The sequence below is a fragment of the Aptenodytes patagonicus genome, chromosome 17 (assembly GCF_965638725.1).
Source record: "Aptenodytes patagonicus chromosome 17, bAptPat1.pri.cur, whole genome shotgun sequence".
Classification (NCBI taxonomy): Eukaryota; Metazoa; Chordata; class Aves; order Sphenisciformes; family Spheniscidae; genus Aptenodytes; species Aptenodytes patagonicus.
In genome coordinates, this window is record NC_134965.1 from 5445368 (window position 1) to 5459791 (window position 14424).

The 14424-nt window shown below is 48.3% G+C and overlaps 1 protein-coding gene across 1 annotated transcript; it reads left to right on the forward strand.

Moving 5' to 3' along the window:
• Positions 1 to 2542: 2542 nt before the first annotated feature.
• On the forward strand, positions 2543 to 11457 carry PRKRIP1 (PRKR interacting protein 1). Its single transcript, XM_076354459.1, has 6 exons — positions 2543 to 2662; positions 3949 to 4027; positions 5482 to 5582; positions 6353 to 6438; positions 8295 to 8362; positions 10719 to 11457. Exons 1-6 carry the CDS (start codon positions 2543 to 2545, stop codon positions 10832 to 10834), a joined length of 570 nt encoding a protein of 189 aa, XP_076210574.1. The 3' UTR covers positions 10835 to 11457.
• Positions 11458 to 14424: the final 2967 nt, after the last annotated feature.

The following is a 14424-nucleotide window of genomic DNA, read 5'->3' on the forward strand; positions in this document are numbered from 1 at the left end:
TTCAGCAGCACAGCCTTCCATGCTTCATGCAGGTGTCTGAGCTGTCACGGCTGCTCCTGCCTGCCTGACACGCAGGGTCTTTCTCAGCAAAGGCTCACAGTGCTTCCAGAAGGATCCCTTTGGTAAGACAACTCAGAATGCCATTGCTCTGGAACGCAAATGAGCTGCTTTGATAAGGGAGCTGAATTTTGTGTTTGGTTTGCACTGAAATATGAAAAAGCTTCCCTGTTCTAATGCAAATCCCCTACCCCAACAAGCCCAGTTCTGCCCGGATCCCAGCCCAGCACTCTGATTTCACAGGCTTTGTATTTTTTAATGGCATGATGAAATACTTCCTATTTTTGTACGACCCAAGTAATGGTCTTGTCCCCCCTCTCCAGATAGCTATATTTTAAAAGTAATACGTGCATAATACATCAAGAGCCTGCACCAATTCCCGAGACATGTAGTTGGAGAGTGAGATGCTCCCAGGTTTCTTTCCCCACGCTGTTTGCGTGGGCTCCGTTGGATGACAGGCAACTGCCTGTTGTTTCCCAGGGCTGTGAATTGTTGCTGGCACAAGCCACACTTCGGGCAAGGGAATCGAGCTGCCCAGCTGCTCCCCGCAGCCCTTGGGCTGTCGCAATGTCTGCGGGCACGGCTGCCATTCTACCTTCCTCCTGGGGGGACTGGCATGAGAGTGCTGAGACCTGACAGCTCATCACTCACACCCCCGCTTTTGGAAGCTGTGTTTTGGAGAGGTGGCCGTGACAACAAGGAGGAAGAAACAGGGTGACACCTTATGGGCTAGTGAGCTAAACTGGCCTGTGTTGTGCTCAGGACTCAGCAGAACGGAGGGAAGAGGATACTCAGTCAATTTGCAGCAACACAGCTCCTAAAACCCATTCTGCAGTGACTAAGAGGGGACAGGGGCACGTACCTGCCCCGACCTCTGCAAACGGAGCTGGTGTCTCCCTGGTAGGGGCTGAGTACGGGCTGGCACTATCAGGTTTCTGTCCTGGTGGGCTGAAGAGGACCCAAGCCTGGGAGGGCTGCGGACACAGGAGCTCGCAAGCTGGGAGACAGCATGGGGGAAGCTGTTTGCATTGCTCCAGCCAGGGCTGCGACTGAAAGGATGTCTTCCAGGGCCAGCGTGGCCAGCTGGGAACTCGGCCAACCCTAAATTCACACCATTCTTTTACAAATCAGGTTGGTAAGACAAACACGAGGCATAAAGTAGTGCCATTTCCATAGCAACCTTAGTAGAGGTTGAAAAGTCTTTTGTAAACATAGCGCTGAACCTGAGGATCAGCTCTGATTTTCTTCACAGAAGGGGGAAGAGCATGGAGGCTTAATAAATTCAGGTCATACAAATGACCCATAAATCTCAGAAGGAGCCATTTCCAACCTCTCTGTTCCCCTTTCTGTCACCCTCTCCACATGCACAGCACGAAGCTGTCTGAAACCCGGAGCCCAAATTCACCGCTCCAGCTTATCTCCATAAACTACACAAAGGCTTATGCCCCTCTTCCATTGCAGCTGACCTTTACTAGCTAATTCTCTGACGCACACGCCGCCCGAGCACATGCCATGCCATTTCAGTAGGGCCACAGCGGCTTGACAAGAAATTTGGCTTGCAGAGGAAACCTGTATCGCAGCCAGCTCCGGCTCCTTTTCCCCGCTCACGGCTTCCTCCGGCCCCATCAGACAAGCGTGGATCTGGGCATACCAGCCCTGAGCTGGTCCAGGCACGGTTCCTGCAAAGCCCAGATGTGAATACGAATGCAGAGGGTGTAGTGTCCCCCCCACTACCTGCCCGCCTCTCCCAGCACTCGGTGAGGCCATGCCGTGGGGAAATCGTGCTGCCGTTCATCACTGTCAGCGGACAAAGCCTGTGGGCAGCGCAGGCAGCGCTGGTTAATTACCAAAGTGACACGAACAGATGGTGCAGGCAGCCTGCCGGGGAGGCACTAGGAAGTCCCGTATCGCTTACACCGTCACGGGGATGGGATTTGGCAGGGCTGAGGGTGCCAGTGCGAAATGCGCTGAATTTTCACCCTCCTCGGGGCTGTGCTGTCAGGGCCGAGCCTGGAGTCTGGCCAGAGCGCGGCAGATGCCGGAGCTGCCTTGCTAACGCGCCCCGCGGGGGACAGGCCGCGCTCGCTGCAGCCTGGAGATCGTGCTTGGGTGGACAGGGGAAATCGGAGCTCCAGCAAACGCAGCTTTCGGGGGATGCGGGCCCCACGGCACAGCCGGGACCCGGGAGAAGCGAGGCAGGGGCCCACCTCAGCCCCCAGCAAGGCCGCGCCAGGGCCCGCAGCCACCCTCGGCCGCTGTCTGCTTTCTCCTGACGGCCCTCGGCCGCGCCCCAGGGGCCTGGCGGGCCCGTCAGACGCCGGTTTCCCCACGGGGGTCCCTTATACACCGCGTATTCTCTTCACTGCGCGGCTCGGCCTCCGCAGGCCGGGGGCCGCCGCCATGACAGACCGCGGCGGCCCCGCAGGCCGGGCGCGTCGCGCGGCGTGACGTCAGCGGCGGGGCGGGGCGCGGAGGAGGCTGGAGCATGGCGGCGCCCTCGGCCCCGCGGCCGCCCCGGCCCCGCAAGGAGCCGCAGCCGCTCGTCATCCCGCGGAGCGCCGCCGAGGAGCAGCGCCTGCGCCTCGAGCGGCTCATGAGGAACCCGGTGAGGGCGCCCGCCGGGCCTCTGCCCCTGCCCCTGCCCGGGGCGGCGGGTCCGGGAGGGGAGAGGGAGACCGATACCCCCACCCCCCCCGGGGTCCGGGAGGGGAGAGGGGCCGACACCCCCCCCTTCCTCCTCCCCGCGTCCGTGAGGGGAGAGGGACCGACACCCCCCCTTCCTCCTCCCCGCGTCCGTGAGGGGAGAGGGACCGACACGCCCTCACCACTCCCCGCGGGGTCTGTGAGGGGAGAGGGACCGACACCCCCTCACCACCACCACCCCCGGGGTCTGTGAGGAGAGGGGGACCGACACCCCCTCACCACCACCACCCCGGGGTCTGTGAGGAGAGAGGGACCGACACCCCCCCTTCCTTCCTGGTTCCATGAGAGGAGACGGACCGACCGCTCCACACACACACCCCCTATTCCTCCGCCCCGGGTTCTTGAGGGGAGAGGGACCGAACCCCACCACCACCGGGCTCTGTGAGGGGAGAGGGACCGATCTCCATCCCCCTCCTTCCCGGGTCCGTGAAGGGAGAGGGACCAACGCCACCGACACCACCTCCTCCCCTCCCCGGGTCCGTGAGGGGAGGGAGGCCGACCCCCCCACACACACACCGGGTTGCCGTGAGGGGAGAGACCCATCCCTGGGGATCCAGGGGGAGGACTGGCCCCTCAGTGCTCTGCTAGCTGGTCTTTCCTCTGCCCCCTGTTTTTAACTGGGGGTGGGGGGGAGCATGACCCTCGTTCCTCTAACCGGGTGTTTTGATCCTTGTCCTGAGGAGGCGGCATTTGCCAGGTGGAGACTCTCACCCTCCCTCTGTGTGTGTGCTGGAGGAGGCTGAGACTTCCCCGTGCCGTGTTCTTCCTCTGACCTTGCACCATGTGTTCTCCCTTCCCTGTACTCCGTAGATCTGGCATGGGAGGTGCACAAATGCCTTTCGTCTCTTCCCAGGCTACTGGTAGTGGGAGTATACTCAGTTCCTGTGAGTGCTTGGAGGTGCTGACTTGCTTCCTTCTAGTTTCCATACTGAAAAGAAGCACAGACACTCCTAATCCTCCCGGGGTTTGTTGACGTGCAGGCCTGAATGTGAGGGAGAGAGAGGATACCTTCTGATTCTTGTGTTCTGCCTGCTCCTGCTCCCTATGCATGAATTACTGTGCTCCTTCTGAGATCTGTCAGCTGATGGAAGAGGCTGTTGTCAGACATATACCACCTTTCAACAATGTGTTAAAATTGCAGACTTTGCTCCTAAAAGATACTGATGACTGGTTGGTTTGTTCTTGCAGGAAAAGACTGTACCAATTCCTGAAAAACTGAATGAATGGGCACCACGACCTCCCCCGGAGTTTGTTAGAGACGTGATGGGTAAAGATACTATAAAGATACTATTCTTCAGATAGCTGTAGGGTCAGCTACATTAAACTTAGAAAAGTGTTTAACAGAAAAGGCCAGAGACAGTTTTCTGTTGTTGCTCATTTTGCTGGAGAAAAGAGGTATGAAACGTGCTTCCAGAGTTGCTTTTCCAACTTTTATTTGGTTCTTGGGTTCCACTTTTCTGCTTGTTGTCAGAATGCAAAGTGAACAGTGCCTGTGGCACTCCAGCACGTGGACTGCATGCAGTGAAATAAGCTGCTGCTCTGGTGATGACAAGTAAATGATGATAAGTAAATCTGTCTTTTCCATGGATCTGAGAGTGCTCTGGAAACTTACAATTGCGAAGTCCCTCTTTTGACTGCTTTGAGTCTGAATCTCAGGCAGTGAAAAGCAGACGCGTGCAGCGGATATGATTGTACATGGTCAGGTAGGGAGCTGGCAGCTGTGCAAGGAACCCGACCCAAGTATTCTGCTTACACTTTACTTTTACCTGCACGGATTAAATGTAGTAGTTGTGGTATAAATTTCATCTGCATGTAGAAGTTCTGTCTTTCTTTGGGATCTTCATCCTTATTAATGATCCTTTCTAGAGGCTGACTTGTTCTAGTTTCAGAATAATTGATCTTGGACTAAAGCTTTTATACACTTCTGAATAAACTGTTCTGCGTATTGTAATTCCCTCGTGGCTTTTTCACATAGCTTTGCTGTGTGCTTGAGTTGAACGGTCTTGTTTTTCTGGGAGCACCTGACATGCTGGGATTCTGTTGATATCAAGAGCACCCCTATTGCAGTCCCAGCTGCCATGTTTTAATTACTAGGTGTCTTATTTGAGGCATGTATTCGTGTGCTTTGCATTGAGAAATGGCTCAGGAGACAGAGGAAGAGAATGGAGTGTGATGTTGAAAGCTCCTGTGAGACTTCAACATGCAGACTGATGCCAGGAAGAGCGTGCTACAGGGATTTAATTTATGAAGAAACGGTCAAAAACTGTCAGTGGTACCTGTCTTGCATGGGAAAGTATAATATGGTGGGCTTTATCACCTTACTGTTGACCTTTATTTTTTGTATGAGATGCTGAAAATTAGTGAGAAGCAGCCTCAGTAGGATGTTTTCGCTCATCTCTGCCTAGAAGAGAATGGGATGTGCATTTGAACTCTAGTTCTTTTACTGCCTCAATGTCCAGCTAAGGCTGGATTCCCTCTAGGGGAGTAACTGACCAGTAGAAACTGCAGTGAACCGTAAGTGTATGGTTTTGCAGCTTGCTTTGGCTTTTGATTGCGAGTGATTTGAGCTTATATAAAAGGGTGACACACTCTGTGTGTTGTTAATAGATTTTCATCTGGCAGTGCCCTTTCATGTGTCCTGTCCCTCAGCATCTAGCTGTAGTCATTTGTGAGCATCTAGTATACGTTATTTTCTAGTAGACTAACTCTTCTTTATTGTAGGTTCCAGTGCTGGAGCTGGGAGTGGGGAGTTTCATGTGTACCGACATCTTCGTCGGCGAGAGTACCAGAGGCAAGATTTCATGGATGCCATGGCTGAGAAGGTCAGGAGGACTCTTTATAATTTTTTTCCCCCTGACTATTTGATGTTCATTGCAAATCTTCTTTTCTTTTAAAGTCATGTACAAATAATTCCGTTCCAAGCTACCCCTTATCAGAGGAAAACTGTAGGAGTACGTGATATGTGGCGTCTTTGTCAGTATTGAAACGTTTGGTGCTTTGTGTCAGACATGCTCCATCTTCTCTGTTCGCTGGGGTCCTAGCACACAGTAAGACCGCACGTGAATGTGTGTGTGTTCCCAGGTTGGTTTGAAAATGCTTTAAAAACTGGAAATCCCTAAGGTCACTGTCTCGCACAGACAGAATCAAAGCAAGTGCCTGTGCGCAGTCTGGATCTCTCTCTTTGAAGTCTTGGTCGAGTAGAATAGCACCTCTTTCAGAGAGCATTATTGTTACGCTCTCTCTTGGCCAAGATGAGTCTTTTGATCCCTATGTTAATGTTTGTGTCTCAAATTATTCTCTTGTTTTTACTGAAACATTCTTTAGGGCAGAAGCCCAACCTCCCTCATCTGTTTTGGTGAGGATTCCTGCCTCTAAAGGCTTCAGTGTTTGGCTCAGGCTGCAGGTTAAAAATGCTGTCTGTACAGAAGTCGTCCCTAGGAATACGGCTTTTGTATAAAGAAGAAGCCAGACAAAATCTGGCAAAGCTCCCTTCTGTATTTTGCTAAAAGACTTCTCCCTAAAAGGACATGACTTTGAAAAGAAGTATTTTAGTTTAGATTGTGACCAAAGTATAACATGTGATCAATTACAGCAAAGACTAGATGAGGAATTCCAGAAGAAACTGGAGAGGAATAAGATGATTGCAGAAGAACAAACAGCAAAACGCAGAAGGAAGCGGTAAGGGCAGATTGTTCCCAGGAGGCTTGACGTGGAAACCCTCATGCCCTGTGCCTCATCTGTAGCTGCGTGCTTTCGATAAGTGCTATCGTTCTGTGTCTACATCTGTCAGCTGAGAAGTCTGGCTGTGGAAATTAATTTCATTAATGTCATTGTTTGGTTTCTAAAGGCAGCTGTAAACTTGACAGGCTTTGCTGGCATTTATTTTCCGTGCCATCGCTAGCAGCATAACTTTTGACCGGTTGAGCAGCTTTTGCTGACACAGTGGCGTTGACTGCAACATGCCTTGCTGCATATTTGTTATAACAATGTCAGGAAAGGTTTGTATGTACATCTGGCTTAAATAAATATCTGAAACAGCTGACACTAAGCAGCTCGAGTGCCAAAATGGGTGCTGCTTAATGGGTACGGGTGCTGCTTAATGGGTACGCATATGGATTCGGACTAGCGGAGTGTGATGGGGCACGATGCTGTCCTCTGTACACTGTCAGTGTGACTAGTCCAGTTCAGTCTGCGAATACTGAAGAGGCCACTGATGGGTTCAGTATTGTTAAAATTAGTAGCTGCCTCTGCCTCCTTCAATGTGATGTCAGGCAGGTCAAGTCTGCTAAGTTAGATAGAAAAATTAAGAAATATGAAATATGAAATCTTTCCTTCTCTTAAGTTTTAGACAAAGTGAAACAGTTACAAGATTGATGCTCTCAAGAAATGGTCTGAGAATTGTAATGCAGTGATACAAGAATTTAAATTCCACAGTCTGTGTCCACCATACCTTTCAGAAATAGCAGGGTATCATGGCTCGGCTCTTTCCGAGGGTCTGACCCTCAGCAGCCTTTCTCTTGCTTCTTTGGGAATGAGGGTTTTTACATCTCGTAGCTGAGAGTTGCTGCTGAAAGGCCTGTGCAAAGTGACTCACTGGCATATTAGCACAAAAGTGCACAACACAAACACTGTTGCCATCTTACTTTAATTGAGTGTGGTCCAACAGATGGCCAGCAAGTCAGATCTGGCCTGCTGCCTTTTTCCTGACAGAGATGGAGAACAACTGTTCAAACAGCAAGTGCTGCCTAAACACTCCAACGCCTCCTTATCCCCCTCCCTCTATAGAGTAGCCTAATGGTGTAGGTCCCAAGCCCCTCTAGCTCCCCTCACCACCCTTTCTCTTCCATCCTGAGTTAACAGGTACAGTACTTGGCTCTCTGTTTCAACAGAATTCATTTCTGGTGTTGAGAGAGGAACATGAATCCCCGATTGCTCTGCCCTGTCTCTGCCGTTAGACTGCCTGGTTACCTTTGCTAGGCAAACGGAACTAGGTCATATGAACTGAAATTCCCTCTTACCCCTAATGCTACTCCTAGGGCCCAACATATTGATGAAGTACAGCCAAAGATGAACGTCAAAGCATACTGCTTTTTTTTTCCCCCCAATTAAACTATATATTGCTGGTGATGACTTAATTTTTTTTCCCCAATGTTCAGTTCCAGCAGTCTGGGTTTTGACACCATTTTCTCTTTTTGTTTATTAGGCTAGGTAGCTAAAATGTAGGGCCAGTTTCATTTTTGTTCCTTCTGTGTTCTTGGAGATTCTTGCATATCATACAGTTTTGGTTGCAGTGGTGTCATGGAAGACTTTAAAAAAAAAAAAAAACCATTAGACTAAAAACAACATAGAAGAGTTTCTGTTGATCGTGTGTCTAAGTTCGCCGAATTTGCAGCTGAGGCCAAATTCAAACTGAACTCCTCTTCTGAAGTCTCTTTTTCCAAGATGTCTGTAATATGTCCTTTGTCGGTGTACGAATGTGCAGAAGCGTTACAATGTTGGATTTGAATAAGAGTCTTTTCTACTTTGCTTTATAGCCAGAAGTTAAAAGAGAAGAAACTGCAAGCTAAGAAAAGTAAACTTGAACAAAAGAAGCAGGAAAAAGGTCAGTGAAATTTAGTTTTCTTTTCTCAAGACTTAGTTCTGTTCCCTAATTGAAGCCTAGAAGGGTTTGTTCCACCCCGCCAAGCCAAGCGTTCTCAATACGTGGAGAGGAGCCTTAAGTTTGTTATTTTAGCTAATGTTTCAAAAGTCCTCTTTGAAAGCCATCTATGTTGAGATTTAATCTTAGAAATAACTTGGTTGTTTGTGAATATTTTCCCTTTATTAGGGGAAATTTTGGACAGCAAACATTGGAATCCGAGTTTGTTGGTTGTGGATGTTTTGCCCCAGCTATTCTGACAAACTGCACATTTGGAACATCTGCTGAAAAAGGCAATATTGTTAAAGGCTGTTCTTTTTTTAAGTATATTTTGAATGTGTATGGGAAAACAGGTGGAAAAATGGAAACAAGAAACTGAGTTATGATTTTATGTGTAAGAAATCGAGCCACCTTGGTGCCATCTGTTCCACATGACTATTTTATTTTGCATAGAAATAAATGTGAAAAACCTGACTGCCTCTGTTCTCCTGCAGTCTTGAAAATTAATGTTCAGCAATGTCAGTGTAACTGCGCTCAAACTTTTGAATACATGTTGCTTCCTTTCAGTGAGTATATTGTAGCTTACTCTTCCAAATAGCTGTCCTTTGTGGATTAGCACACTCACTCTGCAGTAATTCTTAGTCTTAAAGTTACAACAGTTCCTGATAATTCTGCTAGAACAGTGACTTGTCTGACAGCGCTACCTTATTTCTGCTTTGCTTTTCAAAATGGGATCTGTTTCAGCTGAACCATTGCCAGCCTCCCATATAAACATGGAAGGACAAATTAATCATTAGGTTAATTTTACTTGTGACAGCAAGTGAATGTAGCAGAGTGAGTTTTTTTGTTGTTTTGGTTTGGTTCTGTTTTTTTTTAAAGCTACTCATTTATGAATTGTGACTGGGAGGAGAATTTAAGTATGAGTCACCATACTTTTGTTCACTCTGAGTGAACAAAACCGAATACCCATCCCTTTAGGGAGCGGCTGGGAGAGAGGGGAGCTGGATCAGGGACTGGCACTGTGCTATGGGACTGCCGCGTACCAGTCGTCGGGCTGGAATGTTTTTATTCAGCACAAATAAGTCATCTTCTGGAAGCCAGAATCCAAACTCCCCTGTCTTTAGAATAGTTCTTAGCTCTTTACAGGTTGTGGATCTCTATTTAAAAAAAAAAAAAATAAAATAAAATCAGTGGAGATAGAAGGCACTGATAGCCATCTTTAGTCTCCTGAGAACAGGCTTGTCTTTTTCTAGTTTTGTGTGCCCTGGGTTGAGATCTGAGAGTTTTTCCAAATTAATTGAAGTGTATTTGTTGGATGTGGCAGGCAAGCATTTATCTTCCTTTTTGAATAAATAAATAAAACCTGCGCGTTGCCGTCTTTCACCTTTGTTGTAGTAAAAACATTAAGAATAAAGGTTGGTGCTAAATAAGGTTAGCTGTTAAAGTTGCATTATTGTACAGACCCCTAATAAAAAATGGAAGTACAGAACTTCACCACGCGGTGGCATCAGACCACTAATCCTAAATCCTAGGTGTAACTGATCAGAGCATGAGCTGAGTGTGCCTTGGCCTGAGATACACTGAAGGTACAAGAGCTACTGGGAGCAGCAGAATGGCTATTAGATTCGGGTCCCACTTTATGCCGTACCTAATTTTCATTATCTGTTATTTAATTTCTAGTAGGTGTTTTCTGGTCTTTTAGCAGGCTTCATGAGTTCTCTGTGACCCTCATTAATCTTACATGTATCTTAATGAGTTCCTGTACTTGCGGAATACCAAACAGTCTGTAAAAGTTCACGGCACCTTGTGGAGTTTCTGTAAACTTGGGTGGGTGTAGAAATACACTGAGTCTTGCCTGTGGCTTCCCGGTGCCTGCGTTCTATAACAGTACTCTGTGATGCTTGAAAGTTCATGCTGACATGCAGAGGTAAGATTGGGAATGAGATAATCTATCGCTTCAGCGTTTGACTACCTCTGCTCGAAATAACGTTCCATAGGAGGTGGAGTTGTTTAGTGAGGGACTTGGCACAGTGGTAACGTCGGAGGTAAGGGAATGTTTCTCCAAGGGAGAATTTGAAATTCTGAGCTCTGCATCGCTCGGTAGAATTAATATAACCTGCTACATGTTTCCTTAGTATCTGGGACTACTTTGTTGTGAGATCTTTAACAAGGAGGACGCATGGGAATATGTTACCCATCCGTACTAATTAGCGTGAGCTAATACACGTTTGCTTAGCACCTGAAACTGTTTTGTTGTGAAATACTTAACGTATTCCCATGTGTCTTCCTTGTTATCAATTCATACTGTTTGTGTTTTTAGAACCTGATCAATCTCAAGAGCGAGTCAGCAGCGAGGATGATGAAGAGGATAGCAAGGAGGAGGAAGAGAAGGAAGATGATGCTGAAGAGCCAAGTTTTGTGATGGGAAGAGGATGAGGCCTTCCAGGGACAGCTGGAAACACTGTTCATTGCTTTACATTCAGGAGCATGAAAGTCTTTCATCTCAGCCAAGCAGAACCCATTGGCGTACATTATATCTGCTTAACGGTGAATGACCTTCACGTCACAGGCCCGAGAGATATTGATAGAGAAATGCCAAATAAGAGATTTTTTTCTTAATTGCTTGTATAACTGCTGTGCAGTCTGCTCTAAGTTTGCTCTAAAGAGTCAGCCATAAGTCTCTGTGACCCTAGAGTTCTTTCTAACACGGCCCAGAGTGTTTTTGTCTGAAAGCTAAAACATATCCATTACCATTTAAGGAAAAATACTACTGTGAGGGCTACGTATTCTACTTATGTCGAAGCTGGTAGCAGTGGGATACATGAATCTAAGGGAAGAGTTTAACCTAAAGTAGAAAAGTGGTCTGTAGCCAGATTCTCCTGCACTGTGAGTGTTCTGAATTTGGGGTTTTGTATGGGGTCATCTCTAACCCAAAGAGATCAGTTTATGTTGCTAGACAAGTTCTATAGATTTTTAAGCAGGATCCCTTTTTTATTGCTAAAACTTTCCCTATCACTTTTCTTCCATGTTTTTTAAATGAATAAAGGGGATGTGTTGGATTGTTCTGTCTTCTTTTTTTTTTTTTTTTTTTTGAAGAGGATTTCAGTAAAATAAAGAGGTGCTTGCAGTGCTGCAGGGAGGGACAAAAAGACCAAGTGATGTGGCGCACATGAAAATATGTAAAAAGGTGTTAGCTGCATTTCATTTACTTTTTGCTTTTGGATTGGAACAATATCTTTTCCAAAAGATTATGTCTGTAAAGCCTCCAAATTCTGTGGCAGAAAGGCTTGGAACGGAATGGTTTTGCTTGTGTTCAGCTTCATGTAATGACACTTGCCTTTCTCTCTGCTTGAGCTCTCTGCTTTGAACTTCAGGTTCCCTGTTAGAAATCGTAACATCCGTATATATATTTACATATTGGTGCTTAAATGACAAGCATATGCAGTGGTGGTTTTATTTGTAACTTAGGTGGTTGTCTTTTCAGTGTATCTTTAATTAGAAGTGCCTGCTATCTTTCAGACGCGCTCATCCCAGGACCTCGGCATCCAGAATGTGGTGCTACTTTCTTCTCAAGCCTTTGTTAATGCCAAATTATTTAAAGCAAAAACAATAAAAAGGGAGAATCTCTTTTTAGATCCAGCCTTTGTTGAACAGCGCTGCCAGAAATCCTGCATTTTGCCTGAGCTGGCTTTACGTAATGGCTTCTCGGCGGTATTACCGTGGTGCCGGGGAAGCAGATGTGATCAAGTGCAAGTGACGTTTGTGTTTAGTTCCCCTGTACATACCCAAAGACTTCAGAGCTGGATAACTTCTGAGCTGCAAGGTCCGTATCCGCGCCACCCGCCCCGGGTTAGAGATCTGCATGGAATTGTTTTCCGCTTAATCTCCTTAGAGGCAGGTGCTTCAGAGTAAGTTGTGACAGCGTTTCAGTCTCTTGCGCTTAAGGTGCAGAATGGATGTTCTGCAGTTGTTGGCATTTTCCCTGTGGAGAGGTGAGTTCGGAGAATTGCTTCGCTTGAATCCCCCCTAGGGCAGGTAAACCCTGTTGATACGTCTGTGTCGTAGGATGAGCCATAAAAACGTTGTGGTGTTTCTTAGCTTTCGTGGACGGAGAAGAAGTGAGAGTCTCACAAATAAACAAAGACCGTTCTGCCTCTGAGCTTGTCAGGCTTTTGAGCTGAATAAATAAGTGTTGTTTTGCATTAAGTAGAGCAGATGTTGCTGCATGAGGACACGCTTCTCTCAGTCGTGAGGAAGATGGACTTGAGTTTGTCTTGGTGAACTAAACGAGTTTCAGGTTGCGTGGCCTCATCCTGCCTCCCTAGGACGCCATCGTTACCCATGCTGAATTATTCATACACTACGTTTTCTAGGAATGCTGAGTTTGTAGGTGAAATCCATAAAAAGCAAAGAGAATGTGTTGCCGAAGGTGGTATCTGCCTTACGGTCTTTCTTGCTGGGGTGGCTGAATGTAGCAGCAGGAGCTGTATTTGGTAGGTGTTGCTATGAATTCTGAAAAATACTATGCCGTGTTGTGGTTGTTCGTGTCAGTACTATGTCTTCCAGAATACAAAGGCACTTCAAAGTGAGCGGCTTGAAGGGATGTTTTCTTCGTTAAGACAAAATGCAAGTGTTCTGTGACCTCAAAACAGGGAAAACATCGTCCGTGGAGTAGAAGGGAAGTGCTCCCATGGGTAGTAAAACGAGGAACAATTCTACAATTGCTTCCTATTCCAAAAATGGCACCAAAAAAACCAGTGATAAAGGCTTGAAACGGCCAAGGAGTTTGACCTGCTTACGTTGAATTCTTGCTCTGGATTCTTTTCTAGAGAAGTCCCTCTCCTTTCTCTGATGGAGACTAGTCTTCGGGGCTAAAGTTTGCTGCTGTTGCATTTCTACACGTGTTCGTGCAAGCACGGGACCCCGAGAGACAGCAGTGTTAGTGCTGTAACCGAGCAGAAGTAGCCATAATCTCAGAGGTGAAAAGCACGCTCAGGATAACAAATGTATTTGTCTCTTCAGTAAGTTTTTAGGAATTGTTTTCCTTCGTCTTTTCCCTCCCCCAGGCAGAAGTGAATTCAGAAGATGGGATTACCGCGTGGTAAAGCTGACCCATTGTGCCGTCCGTCAGCGTTTTCTTTGTCTCGTTTTCAGGGAAGGAACTCCCTCCTCTTTCCCACAAGCCTGTCCCTGTCCTTGCTCTTTTGATGGGTTTATACAGGATTTCCTGCTGAGTCAATGGAGGAGGGACGCAGGGAGATAGCAGCCTGGCCCCGGTAGCCCTCCTTTACACCGGCAGCCTTTCCTCTGCTTCAGCCGGAGGGTGTTGCAGCTCGGCGGAGGCAGAAGTCAGCACTGCCTTTTGACCTATGTGAGTGGCGACTTTTTGCTGTGTAATTAGTAACTGTAATAAAAGCACATTTGCATCCCGTTGCACCAATACCTTCTCTGTGGAAAGACTTAGAGACGCAAGGTCCAGACCGAGTAGCGGTTTTTTTTTGGGGGGGGGGGGGGGGGGTGTCACCCCGACCATCAATTTAGGGAGCCGCAGACCTGATTTTTCTTTTTTCCTACAGATGCGTGGTCACGCAGGGAGCTCCGAGGGCTGCGGCCCCCAGGATCCCAGCCCGCTGCCGGAAGGGCTGCGTGGCCCCGGAGGCGCTGGGGACAGCTGGGGCTGTCCTTCCTCTGTAACCGCTAAGTACATTTCCCCCGTTTAGTCAAACCCCCAAACCACCCGCCCCCGCCTCAGGGGGGGCGAGCGGAGGCCGCGGCTCCCCCCAGCGGGGCCAGCCTGGGGGCGGGCGGCCCCGGCCCCGCACGCCGCGGTGCTCGGCGCTGCACAGCGGGACGGGGACCGGGGCGGGGGGGAAGCCGTTCCCCTGGCCCCGCCCCGCCGCCAAGGGGCGGGGCCTGCTGTCGCCCCGGCCCAATGAGGCGGCGGTCACGTGTGGCGGGCGGGGCGGCTGCCCGCCCCCCCATTTCCTGCGGGTCACGTGGCGGGTGCCCGGCGTTGCCTTGGCAGC

What these genes read in the sequence shown, in the direction of transcription:
- PRKRIP1 (XM_076354459.1), top strand. Translation starts at nt 2,543, where the DNA reads ATGGCGGCGCCCTCGGCCCCGCGGCCGCCCCGGCCCCGCAAGGAGCCG. An exon ending in AGCGGCTCATGAGGAACCCG is followed by an intron (nt 2,663 to 3,948) that starts GTGAGGGCGCCC and finishes TTGTTCTTGCAG; the next exon opens with GAAAAGACTGTACCAATTCC. An exon ending in TGGATGCCATGGCTGAGAAG is followed by an intron (nt 5,583 to 6,352) that starts GTCAGGAGGACT and finishes GATCAATTACAG; the next exon opens with CAAAGACTAGATGAGGAATT.